Source organism: Rhyacophila brunnea, unplaced genomic scaffold (genome assembly GCF_057557595.1).
Source record: "Rhyacophila brunnea isolate RB1 unplaced genomic scaffold, BYU_Rbru_1.0 scaffold_2, whole genome shotgun sequence".
In the NCBI taxonomy this organism is placed as follows: Eukaryota; Metazoa; Arthropoda; class Insecta; order Trichoptera; family Rhyacophilidae; genus Rhyacophila; species Rhyacophila brunnea.
The window spans coordinates 8633820-8655463 of NW_028232859.1; the positions used below are offsets into that span (position 1 = coordinate 8633820).

A 21644-nucleotide genomic window follows, 5' to 3' on the forward strand; every position below is an offset into this window, starting at 1 on the left:
TTAAATTTAGAAGAATAGTTAATCGAACCTTGTTATAAAAATAGATAAATAAAAAATAACAGTTCTTGTACGATTTTTTGTAATGCCTAGTCCAGACCCCAATAACTGGACCAGTAATAATGTGTACCTATCCTGCCTAGCCGAAGGGTGGGGGGGGGTCTTTGTAAATAAAATAAAATACGCTATGCCTACCTCCTCTTGTGGTATCGAATTCAAAATATTACATTCACTAAAATTCGTTTCGAAGCATAATTAATATTCATCTTAGCTTGTAAGAGATAATCCTGGGTGTGAACACGTTCCTATGAATAGTATTAATTACCTACAAGGTCTCGAAATACCTGGATTTTTTTATTACATTTGACATGATTGTTAATATTGTCAAATGAAATAATCTATTTTGGTGAAAGCAGTAGGTAATTCTAGTTACTTGATAAATCAGTAGCAGTGTGGATCCAAATTTATCATAATTTGACTTTTTATAGGTATATGTATTCGTTTTCTCATTTCATATTTAGTTAGATTAGATTTAAACAAGGAGGTATAGAAAAACTACGTCCTGTTTTCCACATTTAACTAGTAGGTCAAGCCCTCCGCATGAGCCGATTTTAGTGAGTAATAATTTTTCTATAATCTAAGTAGTAGGTACTTATTTTTTTTTGAATATGGATACAATATTTAATTTCGTCATTATAATAGGGACATTCATGTCTTGTATAAGATTAAGATGTATTGATAATAATATGCTTGATATTAATAATCCCTACTATTGACATAAGTATTATGAGTACAGAAAATACCTATCCATAACATTAAAAGTTTTTATAAGCCAAATTATAATAAAAACAACTCATTGAATATGATTTTTTTTTATGTAAAAATATTATTGATCTATATTATTAAGTATTGAATAAAATGTGTAGGCACACTAATCCCGATATTAGAAATAATTGCAATCTAAATACTTAAATTATGTGCCAACCAGTGGCGAAGGGTGGAGGTGGGCTTTTAAAATTCGACATAAATAGTTGCACACTAAACTTTGTCAGTCGTTCAGTTATTTGTTTTCATTGATCTAAGAATTCAAATTGCAGATCAGAATAGTTTTTGTATACCCTGCCTAAACCGAATCATTATCAATAAACAATATTCTTCTATGCGTAAAATATCTAAAATGATGCATGTTTTAATGGCATTGTCTATTATAGATTGGTTTACGAAGGGTTTAATTAAATTTTCAAAACTAACCAACATTATCTGCAATTTGTAGTCTTAGTTCAATGAAAACATATACGTATGACTGGTAAAGTTTAGTGTGCACTATTTATGACAGATCTTAACAACCTACCTCAACCCTTCGCCACTGGTGCCTACCATGACAATTAATGACAATCCCTCCATCTGAATTGAACCCCTTGTCATATTATCATCTTCTTCGCATCCTACATTATTTTACGTTCATTGTAAATCACCACGTTTCCACCTACTCTTGGACCCTGTCTCCTCAATATATAAACCTATGGGTATACCACAGAACAGATTAATAAATAGAATTCCGATAAGCTATATTCGAATACAGTACATTTTGACGCAGGATATTGTGTATAGTGCAACCTTCAATACACCAATATTAAATGAGCGTCATTGCATAAACCGAGAGCAGTTGTCAGTATTTGACGTATGACGTATTTTTGACACGTGTTTCAGTTTATCCCGTATTCTTCTGCACTCGAGATCGGTTGCCTGGTTCTCCACATCCGTTACGTATTTTAGTTCCCATTATTTCTGAGTTCCTTGGGCTATAGAACTAATAAAATTGATAAAGCGAGTTGAATGCTTATTGGTTTAGATTAAATTTATGCTCGCATTATTACATAATATACATTATAACAAATAGGAAAAACGTAGTGTGCAAACTTACAATTTTCACTAATACCTACGAGATACTTCTAACACTTTTCTAATGTAAGATAGGTATCAATAAAATTGGGTTGTAGCCCTTGTAGGTATATTATCTGGTGAATATTATATATATTTTTAAAATGTAAATTAAAACAAATGGGATGCTTTACTATATTATAAATTATTAGTTATTAGTGTTATTACTTAACAATAACGGGTCTAGGTATTTTTTTTTGATAGATATAACTTACCTGCGCTCACTTTTTGACATTTATCATCAGTACCCTACTAAATTTGTCTGGCTAATCACATGGCCCCCACAATGGGGAAGGCTGACAGGGCTCTAGCCTGGGTGCCCGAGCTCAGGAAGGGCCCGGCGTGACAAGTCGATCAGATAAGTGAGATAAACACAGATCACAAATTTGCTCTAATACTAATAAAAAGTCACCTGCGGCGCTATTTTAGTTCAACAATATTAATAATTAAAAATTTTTGGTTGTACAATGCAATTTTTAACCGTGTGCCGATACTCGAGAACTTCATAATTCAAATGGATGTACATATTAAAAATACAAAAAATCACTAAAAATACACTTTTACCGCATACTCAATTTGGAAAACGCTACTGCAGCGCGTCACACTGCCTTTACCCTTAGCGATAGGTAGGGGGCCCTCCAAACATCCTAGCCTGGGGGGCCGCTTCAGGATGTGGAGGCCATGGCTAATCATCATGAATAGTCATGCTTAAACAACGCTAATTTTGAAAATCAGTCGTCGATTCGCGCAACTTAATATGGACAACTTCGTGTTTTTATGGTGCACGTACCTACCTAATCGTCCATCTGAGCAAGCCATCCGTCGAACTGTGGATAGATTTCATACCAGATACTCTCTAAAATCCAAATGATGCAATAACACCAACATGTCGAAGGAATTTGCGTATGTACTTACTGAATAGAATATCGGCGCTGTAAACGAAAGTGTGGAAGAAGATCCAAATTTATCGATTCATCGTCGGTCGCAGCAATTGGGTCTCTGTCAGTCCACTAGGTACGTGGAAAATTTCGCGCAAAGATCTTGGCCTACACCCGTATAATATGCAGCTATTGCATGAATTAAAGCCACGAGACCACCTTTTTTCGATGAGGCTCATTTTAGGCTTAACGGGTTTGTTAATAACCAAAATGGCCGGATATGTAATGAAACCAATCCAGAAGAGACCATACTGACTCCATTACATCCATAAAAATGCACCGTTTGGTGTGGTTTACACGCTGGTGGCATCTTTGGACCTTATTTCTCTAAAAATGAGTCAGTAGCTCGCGTTACGGTCAATGGAGATCGTTACCGGACCTTGATCAATATTTTTTTTTTTTTTTTTAATTTGGATGACATTGGTCCGGACGAGATGTGGTTTGAACAGGATGGCGCTACGTGCCATACGGTGACCGCAACCACCGACTTATTGAAATCAAAATTTAGCGATAAGTTGATTTCAAGAAATGAACCTGTCAATTGGACTGCAAGGTCATGCGATTTGACACCTCTGGAATATTTCCTGTGGGCTACGTGAAGTCACTGGTTTATGCTAATAAAGCAGTAACAATTGACGCTTTTTTTAAAGCCAACATTGTAAGCGTTATTCGTGATACACGGCCAGCTGTACTCGAAAAAGTGGCTCAAAGTTAAACTCCAGAATGCGCTTCGTCGATAACAGCCACAGTGACCATACGTCCGAAATCATTTTCAAAAATAATTAATGCTAAATTTTATAAATTTAAAAAAAAAATATTTATAAAGTTATTTTTGTGTTAAAAAAAACACATTTAGTAGGTAGGTACCTATATTTAACCTGTCATTCAAAACTAAACTAAAATTAAATAAATAAGACATTACTAGCATATTATCTACATTGTTGTCTTTTTCCCATGAATGGTTAATAATAATGGTTGCCATAACAAACAAAAAATATTATACCTAAACATTGAGTGAAGACGAAAAAATAAATATACCTACCGAGGCACGCTCGTCGCCCAGAGACATTGAAGAAACCTTTGCTCAATAGTCCAAACTCTTCGCATAGGTAGATACTTAATTAAGGTATTATTATATTTTAGTTGTAAAAAAAATCCACATAGGTAGGTACTGCATGTAGTTTACAATTACCTATGTTATGTCGACGATTCATAAAATTTGATCTCTACCTTGATTCTGTGTAAACAAGTAAAATTTACTAGGTAACTAAATTAGTCAAGTATGTTTTATGTGTATATTATCTTATCTATCGAGGTTCTAACTCGTTGGAGCCATAAATCATGCCCAACACGCATTTTAGGACACAATTATTATTCTTCTTGAAATTAGATTGATTAATAAAGCGTTTTCGAAAAAGAGGAAAACATCAAGGATGTTGTACCTATCTAATAATTTTAATATCCTAGTCATCGTCGAAAAATAGATAATAATTGTAGTATTTTCTTGTGTTTCTCTCTCACTCTCATATATTATATATATGGCAGCTGGATTGCGGATGGCTACATTTTATGATTGCCACTGGTCTCCCAAAAGAATTTTACATGACTAATTTGTTTAGACAAAAATTAAATAAATAAAACAACAGTTTATATTATAAAACAGGAATTATTATTTCTTATTAATTGTCTTTTCAATATATATATATATATTATAATGTCTTATAAATTTTATATAAAAATACATTGTTATGAACATAAAAAGTAAATTGATAATAATACATTATTATACTCGTACTAAGCTGCTTAGGGTATAAGATATGTACATCATAAATTATAATATTTTATCTATGTAATGTATCCATAATTTTATATCAGTAATGGATATGTACATATAAAAAAATGTTGGCACGTCGTTATCAAGGCACATACCTCATCGGTGGAGAAGTCATTTTATTTTTCCTACATCTAATGAAAGCCAAACATACAATCTTGTTTATACCTATTATATTTAATATCAAACTGAGCAAAGATCAATAATTATTATTTTAAATAACAATATAGAATACAACCATCTTTGTTAGGCATGTTATAATAATATTAATAATACAATATGATACGTCGTGTTACTTTTATAAGTTATACTCTTACAATAATTTTGATAAAAATCGGTGACGTCTTGTGGGGGTAGGCAGGTCATGCACTGCTTGGGCGCGAGTAACAAAAGAAAAAAAATGAAAATATTAATTAATACAAAGTAGATTTTGTACATTTTATTTTTATTTTAACGGCGCTGTATTTGAATGTCAGAATTTAAAGTCATTAATATACCTACTTAATATTATATTTGGTCGAGTAATATAACAAATATAATATGTAAAGAATGTAGATACATACACTTTTAGGCTAAGGGTTTGTTTACACAGGCTTTGTACTAATCATTAGTGAGAGTAATGGTTAGAACTAAGCCGTGTAAACCATCTTTAATGAAAAGCGACGGAAATTTATTTTGCGTCACCGATAAAGGATTTTATATTATTTTATAAGACCAGTAATTACAATATTTTCTAAATCTAAAATGTATTTTTTACTGTACATTGTAAGGATCCAGCCTTTAAATATAAATGTCTTGCAAACGTGAATAAAGACAGGTGCCTATTTATAATCAATTATTACAGTGTATACCTACAACAGAAAGCAATATAGGTACCTAAGTACAGTTAGATAACCAATTGTGATTTGTAATTCACACAAAATGCAGCATCCAACATTTTTGTTATGACAATGAAATCGCTTGGAAATTTAATAGATATAGGTATAAAGCTTTCTATTTTTTAGTAATCAATTTAATACTGATACGTTTCAAACTGGTTGAAATTGTAAGATTCCACAGATCACCGGTGTTAAAGTATAAATAATTATATAACAAACAGAATTCGTCGAAATATTATAACAAACAGAAAACGCCGTGACATACCTAAATGCTGAGTAGTCTCGCATTCACGTAAAAATTAATGCAATGCAGATTGTGAAAACACATACCTATGTAGGTAGTACACTTTATAATCTAATCTAAATGTGGTTATAAGGCAGATGTACTATCAATAAAATTTACTGATATAATAATATAATATACCTACCATTGTCATGATAATTGTGGGTAAAAACAGCGGATTTAATGCACCAAAAGATACCACACAATAATTATTAAACATTTGTAAATATGGGCGATATCAATAATAACATCTGCTTTACAATATTAAATTTTACTTTTTTGATATCGCTAGATGCCATTGAAAGGTAGGTACAGCACAAATGCTTACCTAAAATAATATTTTATGACTAATTGCTTTGATTGAAAGTGGAAAAGACATTTTATTAACCAATTAACATGTATTAAAAATGTGTCATAATTATTACAGAAAATTTTCTTTATTCTTGTTCTAAATTTGAATTACTATTGTTAGGAAGATACTGGCTGCATGCTGTCTGATAATTTTATTATTGAACAAAGTGATCTAATACAGACACAGTATAATTATTCTCCCATACACACACACGAATACAGAAAAGATAACAAATAAGTACCTAGGTACTTTATTCCACATTCGAATGATTTATGCACAGTGCCCAGTGACGTCACATTTCTTTATCTTTTCTGAATTATTACATACACACATTAATAATAATTTATAAAATGTAGTCTGATTGTAGTTAGGTATATAAATCATTATAATCTAAATTGAAACAACAAAGAACAGTAATAAAAAGATTCAGAAGAGAAATGTTTATGGGGTATGGTGATATTTAAACAGGCACCATGTCTTGTATAGGTACCTAAGTATAACTTAGTTTGGAAATATTGTACAAAATTTTCTCAATGACGCATATAATATTATATACTATTAATATTATTATATATTCATTACCCTCAGTCGATAGTATTATTTGCTTATTTATAAAAGTTATCTAACAGAATATAATCTTAGACCCATATATTTTATTAATGAAAAGGCAAAAATTAATAAAACGTATTTTTAACAGGCTACGGTAAATCACAGACATATTTCGGGGACGCAAACACCCTCCCCACTTCGATATTAAATAATTTAATTAATAATAAAGATTAAATCTAAACGTTCCCGTCGCAAGCAACAGAAAACTGAGCGACGTTTGTTTGGAAAACAGGCAAATATTTTATTTTATTTTATTTTACAAAATGGCGTAAAGTGAAAAATCCGACGGAACATTCGAAAGATTTGGCAATCAAATATCAAAACGAACGCAAACCGATGGCGCCTTTTAATAAAAAAATATTTTATGGAATTCCACGGCACAGGTTCCACGTTCCGACGAGAAGTCACAAGAGTTTTTATAAATTATTTTAAAGACTTGACATGTTTTAACTGATTCCCGCCACAACCTTGACGCCTTCGTTCCTCTGCTTGAGCTGATCTTCCTGCTTCAACCACTTCTGCACCTGCCTGCGGTGTATTCTGTATTTGGAGGCTACGGCTCTTTGGTTACCCCGACACTCCATGTCCTGGTGATAGCTGCGGATCGCTTGGAGCTTGAAGTCTAAACTATAGCTCTGCCGATGTTTGGAACCCATCGAACAACCGAACGGCGAAGGCGGTAAAGTGTCGTAATCGATGTAAGACAAAGGGGAACACACGGGGGACAGGTGACCTTCTCTAGGAATGACTTTTTCGAATGCAGACGTTACTCCTAAACAGTTGAAAGGAACCTCCGTGTGGTAAGGATCGTACTGCGGTTGGTATTCTACACATTGAGGCGTGTACGGAGGCGAAGGAGCAGCCGGAGGTTCATATTTGGGAGCGAAGTCTTCCAAGTAGGGCCTGAACAGTTTGAACGGCTTGTCGGGCTGCGCGGGGGCGATCGGCCTGGGGGGCGCGGGCGGCGCTTCCACTTCGTAACCGAACTTCTGGGTCACGTTGAAGTTGGCATCGTACGATATGACGTGCGGTTTGAAGGATAGATCCCACGCGGTCACCGGAGTGGCCGGTCTCGGGATCGGACTCCAGATAGTTTCAAGTTTTGGAGTCCGTCTTACCGATAAATCGACAGGACACAAAGGCGTCGGGGGAGGAGACGGCGACGGTTCCCGCCGAACGATCGAGCAATCCAACGGTTGGAAAGGCTGCGGTGATACACTATGTAGCATGGGTGACGATGGAGGCTCGGGCGAAGACTTCTTTCCTCTGACGGCTCCTCTTAGCGTCACTTCGGCCTGTAACCATTTCTGTATCTGTCTTCTGTGAATCCCATACTTTCTTGCGGTCGCTCTTTGATTTCCTTTACAATCCGAATCGATCCTGTACGAATCTAACACTTGCAGCTTGAACTGAGGTGAGAATATTCTCCGGGACCCGAGTTTCGCGGACTCTCCGGCTGCCTTGCAGATCGGAGTTCGCTTTATCACAGCGTTGAAACCGTTGGCCATGTCTTTTGCACTATTTAATACACAACAGTCAACGTAAAAATGGACACTTTTCAAACCAAAACAACTGAAAACAGGACTAAATCACTGAAAAGCTACAATTCAACCATCGTAAACCCCCTCTAGTCTATGACTAAACTAAACAGTAATCTCACTTCATTCTTGGCGTGAAAAATGTCGTAAGTGGGGAGTCGCGATGAGAGTTGAATAAAAATTGCGCCGTGTAAAACATGTCGTCCCTTTTTAACTTATTGCACTGCGCGCTACGTGACCGCGACGTACGTCGTATTGCATCTGAACACCGTGTAGATGCTGATATCCGTTTTGAAACAAGTTTAGGAGCCACGTTGTCAGATTGTTTTTATATTTTTAATTTCCAAACAAAACTTCTAAAAATCACTGTAATTTCAAAAAACCATCGTCAAACGAACTATTGGTTGATTTTGTATACTTTAATAAACTTTTATTCCCTAAATGTGAGCTCATTCTCGAGTTATTGTAGTTTAAAAGTGTTGGAATGTGGGCGCGTTACAGCGAAGCGGCAACGTCGCATCGGTCGTGGCAGACAGGGTGTCGCCGGGCGTGAAACCCAGACAACGCGTCGCTCGCGCAACATCCATTGTGGAATCAGGGCTGTCAATAATATTATGTGGTAAAAAAAGATATCCAGAAAATTTGAATTAATATTGGGAACTTTGACGTATCATCGACATAATTCGAAATCATCAGATTTAATCAGTAACTTATTCATATCGTACAATCTCCTAACCGAAGTCGACTACCAACAAGGCGATCTTTGCTATATTATCTGCTACGCTGAACGGTTCGGCGGAGCTGCACTCGTACCAATCACGGAGGTTCTCAAGCCTCAAAATGCCCCGCCGTCCTCTTCTACGATTACCGTTGACCTTTCCTTGGATAACACGTTGGGGAATGCTGTACCTCTGTCTTCTCATAATGTAAAGTTTTGATATTACGCAGAGCTTCTCGGCTCTTCCCCGTTCGATCGAGAATGTCGACATTTGTCACTCAATTTTGAGGATGCATTTATACAGTCAAATCTCGAAGGCTCTCCCCGTGACATCTTCTGGTTAGTATTAGTAACAAACTAAATAAAATCTTTTATAGCGTCTCTATTTATCTCATTTAATTTTAATTGTATGTTTGTCATTGGACAAGCATTTTTATTTTTAAAATATATGTATAAACTCAAGATTGAAATTCTATTAAAAATTAGCAAAATTTATAAAATTTTACATTTTTCCGTCTCAACCCACCTTTGTATTTTGTACATACCATATGTGACAACATTGTTTGAAGGGAAGAGAGTACACACTGAGCAGTAATTATTTAATAACATAAGGTATTCTGCACTAATATTTATGAATTAATGACTCAGTAAATACCGATCGTATTGAAGGAATTTAATATGACCATATACGTTTTTACACTAGCTGTATTTTAGTCTGGAATTTAATAGATCTACTCTACCCGTCTACTGAAGATTATCCGGTTTTTATACTTCTAATTCTAATTGCATTCAGCAAAACAGCTTTTTAAAAAGGCAATTAAATAATATGTGGTTATCACAAGGTATAAGACACGGCCATCAAGGTCCTAGTAAAATATCAAACCATTTGTAAATTCTCTGATAATAGGGCACCAACGATCCTGGCCAGATGAGTACTCCACTTGAAGTGACTTAGAAGGAGACCAAGATTGAGGTGAATTTAATACTTTGGACGCTGAAGACGCACCTGGCGCGTAATGAACAGGCGGCCGATCGATGTAATTAACGTGCATTTTATAGGTGGTAATTAAAAAATCATTATCTAGTCAGCAGCGAAGAGGAGTGGATAGGTAGAATTGCGTAAATATAAAGACAAAATAGTGTAATGAATCCTTTCTCTACTAGCTATTAAAAACTCAGTGTCAGTTATTTTTTTGCCAGATATGTCAAGAACAAAATCTTTAATCTCATTAATATTTTTCGTGTGGGAGTTTTTATGTTATTCAGCATACCTATATGTTGTTAATTGTTTTGAAATGCCTACTGAATTAAATGTATCAGACAATGAGTTCTATTCACATTTTTAAAAAATATCTATTCAAACGCCGATAAAAACAAGCGAGTGTTTCCAGATGACGTACATTTTTTTAAATCGGTAGATTTTATATAAACTAAACGTATGCATTCAAAAATCTAACTTAGGCCATGTGTCATACAACAATGGTGGGAATTCAGAGATTCGCCATCTTTAGCCTATATACTATATTATTACCATTATATAAAACAAACCTTCTCAAACTGTTTACTAGATAAAAATTGATTTGACTGACGAAACTCACCTTGTGAGTTGTGGTTTTTACTACATATTTAGTAGGAATCACAGATTGAGTTAAATAAACAGATTGAGTCTTTAAATTTAAAAATGCTACTGAATAGTTATCCAGAGATTTGAAGCCGGTTCGATGAATCGCAAATAGTGAACGCATAGACCTATCGACTTTTTTCATTCATTAAATAGAGAGAAGTCGTTTCATGACCGCGCTAATAACGTGATAAACGTTACTACATTTTCAATCGATCAATGCTTCATACTTGTACGAATTGATAAATGCATACTTTTATAATAGTCTTATTGTGGCGGCTCTCGTGGTGCAGTTGGTGAGGCGCTCGCCTTCCACCCGAGAGTTCCTGGGTTCGATTCCCGGTCATGACAAAAACATTTATGTGTTTTTCCCAAAGCCTGGGTGTTTGTGATTGTTCAAAATTACTAACAACCACCTTGTACGAAAAAGCAAGGACATGGTTATTAATAATTCTAAGAAAAAAAAATAGTCTTATTGTAAAGTCCAACTGGCAGCCCTGGATGGTGGCCAATACACCAATACAACGGCCGAGCTCTACCTACTTATCGGCGACTTAGGTAAGTACCTATTTTTATATTGCCGCCTCCATATACATACCTACATTATACACAGCGCCAAGCCCAGAAATCTTAACACATCACACACATGCATTTTTAATGGAGCTAATTTAATCATAAAATCTTATTAAGCTATACCTCAGCTGAGGCATGGTCTAAAAAGATCGTGACTAGGCGATGCGCGGATTGTGCAAATGACGCGAGCCGAACGAAATATAATTTGTCATAAAAATTCAACAAGCGTCCTTTTTATGTTATATTTATTATTATATTCGTAATAATAATAGTATATTCATTGACATGCTTTCTTTTTCAAGTACATGCGGAATGTTTTTTAGTCATCTTTACACGATTTAAGAATATATTCCCCCGACGTCATCACAAAACAAATTTACGTACAAACAGGTCGACTGTCGCTCTCAGAATTGTAACGCGGCCGAAATTTCGTTCCACATACTGTTGAAAATTATTTGCCGTTTCAATTATGTACGCTCTTAACAAAAAGTATCACACAGTTTGTGCCTGAATAATAACTGTAACACGTAAAGCATTTACAGATAAAGCGACATTTATAAAAAAAATGCTATAAATGATAACTGGGAACATGCCTTCTCCACACCTTTTAGATAAGTATTGTCAATGATTCGATATAGTTAAAACGATGTTTAATCTACGAACTCAACGAAATCTAAAGCCGGGTACTCATTAGTGAGCCGTAACTGTAACAGTAACTAGCATAACACGCCAAATAATTAGTTCGCAAGTCTAATAAATAATTATTTGTTCGCATCTAGAGTTGGTTACAGAAGCTAGAACGGTTACAGTTATGACTTGCTAATGAAAACCCGGCTTAAGTGTCATTAAAATGTATTTATTGTGATTGGTCATACAATTAATTCATACATAAGGAATATCAATACTAAATACATACCTACATTCACGAGACGTTAAACTGCGTATTTTAATAAAACGTTCAAACAATAAGCAACAAAGCGAATACAATCTATTGGTTAAATCTCATTTACCACGTCCACAACTGATACGATACATAAATTAATACAAAATATTTCTTTTCGAATCAAAATATGTTATGTACAAAATAAATATCTAAAAATATAATATTATAGGTACTTATTCAATTTCTTATGTATTACATTTTTTTGAAGATTATTGATATTAAATCATTTGAATAAAATAATGTCTGCTAGTCTCTAGGCCAGTGAATCCCAACCAGGTTCCACAAGTTCGTATCTGGTATTCTACATGATTTTGCAAAAGCTTGCAATAAAGCTATAACTTAAAAAACTTAAGAAAATATTATCATAAAATTCGATATCTTTGACAGAAAATAAATGATAGTGCCGAGCAAAAAAAAGTGATGCAATAGGCTTGAATCTTGATGTAAGTGTAGTCGAAAATAGATCCGAAACAATCATGTGTTCACAGTGCATATTATTAATTATAATATTCTCACCTAACTTAGCCTCATCTTATGTATTGTTGTTTTAATTTAATAAAACATTTTTTTTTTTTGAAAATATCCCTCTGTGGCAGAGGAAACCGTTCCTAATCTATTGATTAATAGTGGAATAAGTACTACAAAAAAAATTGCATTTTATTAAATTAAAACAACAATACAATGCAGTTCCACCATGAATTGACAGTTAACAAAATAAAAAAACTCATCTTATGTACCTACCTGTATTATCTAGTTAAAACCGCTGGAAAAAACCTGTAAGCCACTTAACTATAAAAGTATGAAAGATCTTTCTTATACCTTATTGTATTTACTGTTTTTTCATTTCATTTTCATATTTATTGATATCTACCAATCTACCGTAATATTTTCCTGTGAGCTTGACAGGTTGAATGTTTTGTATTCATATCGTTGTATCTAATGATGAGTAAACCGTACACAGAGACAGTTTATGTGACATATTGCATACCTAGTTAAGTATTAGGATAATATAAAAATCAAATGAATTCGTTGAAGTTTTAAAAATATAAAAATACCTACTTACACAATAATTTCAAGTGTATACATAATAATTATGTACGTATAACCAGATGATATACGTATAATATACTTACATATTTTTGTAATCCGAACCATGCCCTTGGTTTTTCGTACAAATTTTATTGGTCTTATGAAAACAGTGGATTTATTATACGATACTACAATAATTACTATTATTGTAATAATAACACTGATAACGTAATAACACTAATAACTAACCAGTTATCTACAATCAAAAATATTGAGCTGACTGGAATGTGTTAATCCAACTAAGAAAATAACCCAACGCGTATGACTGCCGCCATACTGGCTGACCGCTTTGCCTTGTGTGCCACAACTTTAGAACGACACAAGAGCATTGCGGGAAGAATGCACGTACGTCGTTTTGAAATAAAATATTACCGATTACCTTCAAACCGTTGTGTAGTATCAAAACGCATCGAGATAAACGTAGTAACCGAGGCGCTTACGCCGTTTTAGCAAAACGGCTGCATAATACTACTTACAGTGTTTCCAAGCGCCAACAGACCGGGTGATCAAAAACTTACTTCAATATTTCTACTAGACAACTGGGCAATTCCATAATTATTGATCGTATACAAATCGATACTAGATTATGAACGGTTACGTAATCAGCGAACTCCAGATTCTAGACGGACTCCAATTTTTTGTAATATTTGGTCAGGTCAAAGGTCGGGGACGATGAGTACACAAGATTTACGTGCCACTGACTGCCGAGGGGGGGGGGGGGGGTGGAGCTAAGCCTTCGAGGAGACTAGCAGACGGCCAATTCATCCGAGTGATGGTCCCGAAGAAAAAGAAGGTTCCTTAACCTCTGTGTCATAAAACACTGGTTTAAATTCTAATGGATTTAAGTTTTGTACCTACTACAGTACTACATATTCCATTTAAATCAATTAGAATTTAAATTCAAATTCCATCAAGTAGGTACCTTCGGTCGATAGTATTAATATTATAAACATTGATTTGTTGGCGACAGTGGCTAGTTGTGTCATGAAGTATTTGAACATTCCCGAAAACAATACATAATATTATTATGTCATTGAAAAAACCTGATACCCACGATACGCCCACTATAGCCGAGCGGCTTATAATGTCATGGGTCCCAGGATTGAATTATGGGTCTGAGAAACACACACAGGTATAGTTTTTCAATGTGTGCTTGGAGCCAGAGTATGGACCTAATATGTTGAGCAAGTGGCCAACACCAATTTCTCATAAAAACAAAAATCTGTTAATACAAACCTTCACTCTGTGGGAGCCCAATAATAAATGATCTTCTTAGGATAGGAAATGATGACTTATAGTTGATTGTAGAAAGTTTTTCATACTTTCAGTAGATAGGTAGGTACACTGAATGATCGTTATCCATCTTTGTTCTATAGTCTATACTCTATACTCTCAGACACGTGTTTTAGCTTATTGAATGGTTTCTTCAGACTCGAGAATTAAACATTCTTACAGTCTCACTCAAAAGGCAACCTATTTCATGTATTTTTGTGTTCACTGAATAATACTAAACTTAGCCAATTAACATTCATGTGTAACTACGAAGTCCGCATATTTAAAAAAAAAAAAATAAAGTTCTCCGCCTTTTGTAGTGTTTGTACTATTTTCGTTTTCTACTCATGCAATCAATTAAATAAAATTTTGCACTTATATTAACTACGCGAGCTGAGTTAATTGTATTTAAACACCCGTTGATTCGGAGACTTACAACCTTCTTGGATTTAAATTAAACTTGGGCTTTAAGCGATTGTATCTGAATTCGTAAGGTCGTAACGAAGCGAACAGTACCCTTGCACATGTGCTCTTTTGTCATTCGTTATGCACCTGACATCTTAGCGCCATCGTTCAAATTCGTGGAACTTCTCTTTGGTTAGAGCTGCCATCTGTGATCTGTAGGTCGGCGTCAGACGCCATTGTAAGATCTTTACCATTTTACATATTGTGTTATTATTTTTTATTTCAAGACGTAGAATCAGAATCCAAACAATTCAATGACAATGTCGTTCGCGACCAGTAAAACGTAGTAGGTTACAGAATAATATTATTAATATTATAGATATAGGTAGGTACTACCTACGTCCCACAATGTACATCAATGTTAAAATTAAATTATGCTACCTAATCTCAATTTTTATTATTTTTAATTATTTTACAGACAATGACTGTATTATGTGCTTTATAATTATGATGACATTATGAGCAAGTGCCAAGATTAAAGAAAAACAGCTGCCTCAAATTAAGAATAGACTTAACGACCCACATGCCCAACGTAGCTCAAAATGGAGTTTTATGGTATTTTCAAAGCATTATCATGAACATTCCTTAAACGTTGTAGATAATCTATTTATATAATTTTGAAGCCTTATTATCCTTTATATTTATTTTAAACATTTGATGAACGTGTTTTTTTTTTTTGGTTAGGTACATGTTCAAACACGCGCGTTAACATGATCTTACTCCCTACTCCATTTATCGTTTGTCAATAATTTATGGCTACGGCCGTATGTTGTAGCAGATGTAGCTTAACCACTGGGAAATGCCAATAGAAATCGCGTATTTCAATAATTTATGGCTACGGCCGTATGTTGTAGCAGATGTAGCTTAACCACTGGGAAATGCCAATAGAAATCGCGTATTTCAAAAAAAATACTACCTTATTCATAGTTCAATAATTATCATAAAACAATCATTATTCGTAGGATGTTTTATCACATTTGAATGGTAAATTATGATCACTATCTTTAGAATTATCTTCAAATGTGTTAATCGTGCCCATTTTTTGAATAATAAAATGCCTAATTCTTGTCAAATTTGGGATCACAGAGAATATAAAATATATTTTTTATCGTAAATATTTCACTATATAATGTTAATTAATAATTAATTATACTAATGGTTTTATAAATGCGTTTAAAAATTAATAAATCTAAAAAATCTTAACACACTGCACATGGATGTACTGATATAATAATATGACTATATTCTAAAACATTAGATCGAGAGGTTTAAAAGAATACTATTTTATGTAATAAAAATACTTTATGCAGTCATCAAATGTTTAAAATAAATATACTTAAAGCATAATAAGGCTTCAAATTTATATAAATAGATTATCAACAACGTTAAAGGAATGTCCAGGGTTATGCTCTGAAAATGCCATAAAAGCTCCATTTTGACCTACGTAGGGCATATGTGCCCTTAAGAAATATTAGGTAGGTATTTAAAATACAGATACTTAGACAACTGTTGAATCGTGAATGTTACATATAGGTTAGCAATGGCGTGCGGTGACTGTTGCTTATAGGGATGCGGTTGAATAAAAATCATAAAATATACCTACCCTACCAGTGAGGTTTGGTAGGCCATGACCCCCACATCCTGAAGCCGACTCCAGGCCAGGATCATTGGCGGCCCCCCTACCTATCGCTGATGTTAAAGACAGTGTGATGTCCAAATGGTGTTCGAGGTAAAAAATTAAGGGTAATAAGTGTATTCTGTAGCAATTTTGTTTATTATTACAGACACTTGAATTATGGTAGTAATCGAGTATTGACACACAATAATCAAAAATTTAATCGCAACAACCACATATTTTTTTAAATTCTCGGAGGAAAATAGCACCACAAGCGACTTTTCATTATTAGTTGAGCAAATTTGTGATGTGTTTTTATTTCACTTATTTGGCCGACCCTCCACGTCGGGCCCCCAGACCAGAGCCCTGTCAGCTGATATACATACATAGTGCATGCTAAACTTTGTCAGTCATACGTATTTGTTTTCATTGAAGTAAGACATCAAATTGCGGATAGTGTAGGCTAGTTTTTAAAATTCAATTAAACCTATGTAGGTATTATTCTTTAACTTCGATTCTGCTCTTATTTTGATGTCATGCCGCACCCTCGCTGAGACTACTCGAACAAGGCCGAGCGCAGGGAACACACAATTAATGGGAACTGAAATAGCTAACAGGTGTGGAGTAACGGGCAACCGACCTTGAGTGTGGAAGAATATGGGATAAACTTACACACATGTCAAGAATACGTCCTACGTCGAATACTGACAACTTAGTGCTCTACATTTATGCACTGACACTCATTCAATATTGGTTTATTTGACGGTTAACTATTGAACGTCTATAATGTGTGATTAATTTTCGTAGGACACTCACACATTAAAAACTCTGCTTCAAAATGTAGTATATTGGGGTATAGCCTATCTGAATTCTATTTATTAATCTGTTCTGTGGCCGAGCTCGAGAGTGTAGTAGGCGCGTTCGGCATCCCTCGTGTACCAAATAATATCAGGGAAAGTCTCTCCAAGTGGCTCGGCAAGTCATTCGACATTATAAATCGTTTCATAGATATCTCTTAGAATGTTGTAGGTTGTAGGTAATTAAAAATAAACCTAATCGTCGTAATCAGTCTGCCCCCGTTTCCTGGATATAGGTACCATAGCTCTATAATTATTGTATGTACCTATGTGCGTGTTTATTATAGTCATATTAATATATTATGCAGGTACGGAAATTACGCCGAACCAAAAAAATAAAATGCCCATATTCTCCAACCGCATTTTTTCCGTTTTAGGCACTGACTTAATTATGATTGGCACCCGCACATGACAACAGTTTTATTATAGGCATAAATAAATTAACAGCGCCATATTTTTATGATTAAACCTAGAACTAAATACATTTTTGAATTGAATTAAAATATATTTATGTTTGCAGTGTTTTCCTCTAGATGGGTAAACTGAATATACAGAACAGTCTGTCTAAATAACGTTTCAAAGATTACAAAAACCAACATATACACACATAATTATTATATTGTATCCAAGTCTATTGAATCGTCTACTAACATAATATGAAAACGAAGGCATCAGATAATCCAAAGTTTTTTTGTTTGGAATTTGAATCGGAGTGTCGTTGAGTTCTCTGAGCTGTTTGCTTTATTATATGATCCTGATATGACCCATGATTCTAACTATAAAGCCTGAATAATTTTGCGTATATTGTGTAATGAATGACTGTTATTTTACGCACATTGATCTGTATTCCCAGCAGCCTACTGGATAAGAGGGCCGACCAATAAAATCGTAGTAAGTTCGACAAAAGGTTGATAGCAGTAACTATAGTAGCTATATTAGTCGGTGGTCCCGACTCCCGAGTGAATAAGTCATGGCCCCCACAAGGGAAAGGGGGGCTGACAGGGCTCTAGCCTGGGGGCCCGGGTTCAGGAGGGGCCCGGCGAGGCGAGACGACCAGATAAGTGAGATAAACACACATCAAAAATTTGCTTTAATAGTAAAAAAAAGTGGGACTATTTTCCTTCAGTAATATTATTTAAAGTTATCTGGTTGTATGATACAATTTTTAATTGTGTATCAATACTCGACATCTCCATAATTCAAATGGATGTGTTACAATTATTACAATAAAACACTAAACATACACATTAATTTTACCACTTGGAAAACGCTACTGTAGAGCGTCACACTGCCTTTATCGTTAGCAATAGGTAGGGGGGCCCGCCAAAGATCCTAGCCTGGGGGCCCGCTTCACGATGCGGGGCCCATGGAATAAGTACAATACACACACGTCATGGGCATTGTCAATAGTTCATTGAATTATTAGCTAGTGATCCGCACCGCTAAGTGATTAAAGTAATTAATAGATACCTACTTTAACGCTTTCGCTGCTGAATAGATAATGAGATTTTAATTGCCCCCTTTAAAATGCACGTTAATTACATCGATCGGCCGCCAGGTCATTACGCACCGTGTGCGTCTTCCGCGTCCAAAGTATTAAACTGCCAAAATTAACGCAATTTGTGAAGCACTTCAGAGAGGCTTACAAAACTACTAGTAAATTTCGTCTCAACTAGATGGGATGCACGTAGCATAGTTGGTAGAGAACATTGGAGCGAAACCAGTGCGCACAGGTTCGTATCCTACTGGGCGTCGTATTCTTTTCAAAAAGATTTTTTCTAGTGATTATATATTTTCAAATTATGTATGTTTACTTACTTCACCCTGTCAAGCACCAGTGTTGAAGCATTAGGCAATGGCTCGGTCCATCGCCACGTCTCGCGCCTCCCACTGTGTTAGACATGCAGTGCTTAGATCAGTTTTGTAGCATCACTGAAGGGTGAGGGAGGATCGACCACGGCGACGGAACCATTGGGGTTGTGACTCTCTGGTTGCATCCGGAAACGGAAAACCAGAGGGTTGGAGCGGAGCACGGAGCAATGGAGCAATGGGGTTTTACTGCCGGGCGATAAATAACCTCACTTTTTTGACAGAGGTAGCAGATAATGTAAGACGATTTGCTGACGATAAAATTTTGTCTAATTTACTTAATTAATAATGAAAAGAACGAATGATAAACCTTATTTAAAAACTACTTTTTTACCATTTGTGTAAGTAGGTATGTATAATACCTTTAACTTTTTCCCCGGAGCGGAGGAGACCCTGGAGCGGAGCAACTCAATAAAGGGTCCGCCCTAACCCTCTGCGGAAAACGGGTCCCAAAATGTTTAATACTAATAAAAATAAAATATGTGTAATGTAAAAATAAATTAACGTTTGGGAAACGCTGCTGAGGTTGTATTTTTTGTGAACTATTTGATGTGCAACATAAAAATTGAAAAAACATTTTCCTGAAAATGTTACTATCTTTTACCTATTTTTATTTTGTACCCATGTGCCTGTGTGTAAATGTGATGTAGGTAAGTAGGTACTTCTTTGATTTCGCGCCGCACAAAATCAACATGACTATGAATGGGTGAAGAATGTTTATGAAGAGAACAAACAATGGATTTTCTGCTCCACCAGTCACAGTTACTGACGCTTTTTTTCTATCTCAAAGCAAACATTTGAACGACGATGAGCTGATTGATACTAAGGTGAGAGAGAGGTACGTTATTATACCTTAGCGAGAAGCCTTTTGTATAAAATGATATCTCAGCCAAGTTTGGACACCTGTTTCAAGAGCAAATACCTATGCAGTACGTAGGGTAGGTACCTACTTACATTGGGTCATATTCAGGCCCAGACTTACTCTTGAATTGCCCTGTGGTAATATGTATTGGAACCCCAAAAAAACCCTATGTAGGTAGTAGGTATGTACTTATTAAAACGTAATTTAAAAAAAACGTTTTTTTTTTATTTCATATTATGTGTACCTATAATATTTGCTTCAACATATTTTTTATTTCGCAGTTGTAAATATAACGGAAATGCAACACGAGATATCATTATTTTGGCATAAATAGTGATCCTTCAGGCATAAATAGTGATCCTTTGACTGTAGGTATTATTTCGGGATATATGATAATTGATAACAATGATAACATTGATAACTGATAACAGTGATAACTGATAACAGTGATAACAACAGTATTATTTTATTAATTGAGTCAGTATTTACTTAATCGAACTCCATTTTACAAATAATAATACTTATAAATTATATTAGGTAAGTATATTATTATACAGGCAGTTTTTAAGTCGATAGGTATTTCGGTTATAACACCATTATCAAGACCACAAAAATAAATGACGTGTCTACGCTTAACTGTAGAACTGATAAACTTTCTCGTAGAACATACCTACATAGATACCGATTTTCTTTGACCATGTCCGATCCTTAGAAGATTATGTATGTTTTTACGAGATAAGAAAGCCACTTGCTCAACGTATTAGGTCCATACTCTGACTCCAAACACAAATTGAAAAACAATGTGTGTTTTTGCCAGACCCAGGTTTCGAGCCCACGATATTATAAGCAGTGGCGGCTCGACGACTTTCTAGGTGGTGGGGTTTAACCATTAATTATTAAATATACATAGAGTCCGTTTTCTATTAGCTGGCGTACACGTCATCACGGTTCTTTTATAGAACTAGTGGAACTAAATTCCCCCCGCTTCAGCATCTTAACACTGCATTACGTCCGCCCCCCGCTAACTCAATCGTCAATGCGACGCGATAACGTGTACGCCAGCTTATAGAAATCGGAGTCTAGGTACCTACCTAATTTCTCATATTATACATTATGTACCAAGCAAGCTACATATAATAATAATATGATTTAATGGGAAATGAGTAGGTACCAGGTACTTACCTAATTTTTCAGAATAAATATGATTATTTGACTCATTACTTAACCACATCTAAAAAGCGTACTTTAAAATATTAACTTAATTAATGAATGAATGAATTGAATGGTGGGTATTTAATTAAATTACTTAATTATTTTATTACCTCGTAATCAATATGACGATATTACATAATTTACAACCGTTGCTTTATTTATTTGTATGATAGTAGTAAAT

General features: G+C 34.9%; 1 protein-coding gene across 1 annotated transcript; it reads right to left on the reverse strand.

Moving 5' to 3' along the window:
- Nucleotides 1-4542: 4542 nt before the first annotated feature.
- brk (transcriptional repressor brinker) lies at nt 4543-9572 on the reverse strand. Its single transcript, XM_085946717.1, has one exon. It carries the CDS (start codon nt 8335-8337, stop codon nt 7276-7278), a length of 1062 nt encoding a protein of 353 aa, XP_085802843.1. The 5' UTR covers nt 8338-9572; the 3' UTR covers nt 4543-7275.
- Between the last annotated feature and the right edge of the window lie 12072 nt (nt 9573-21644).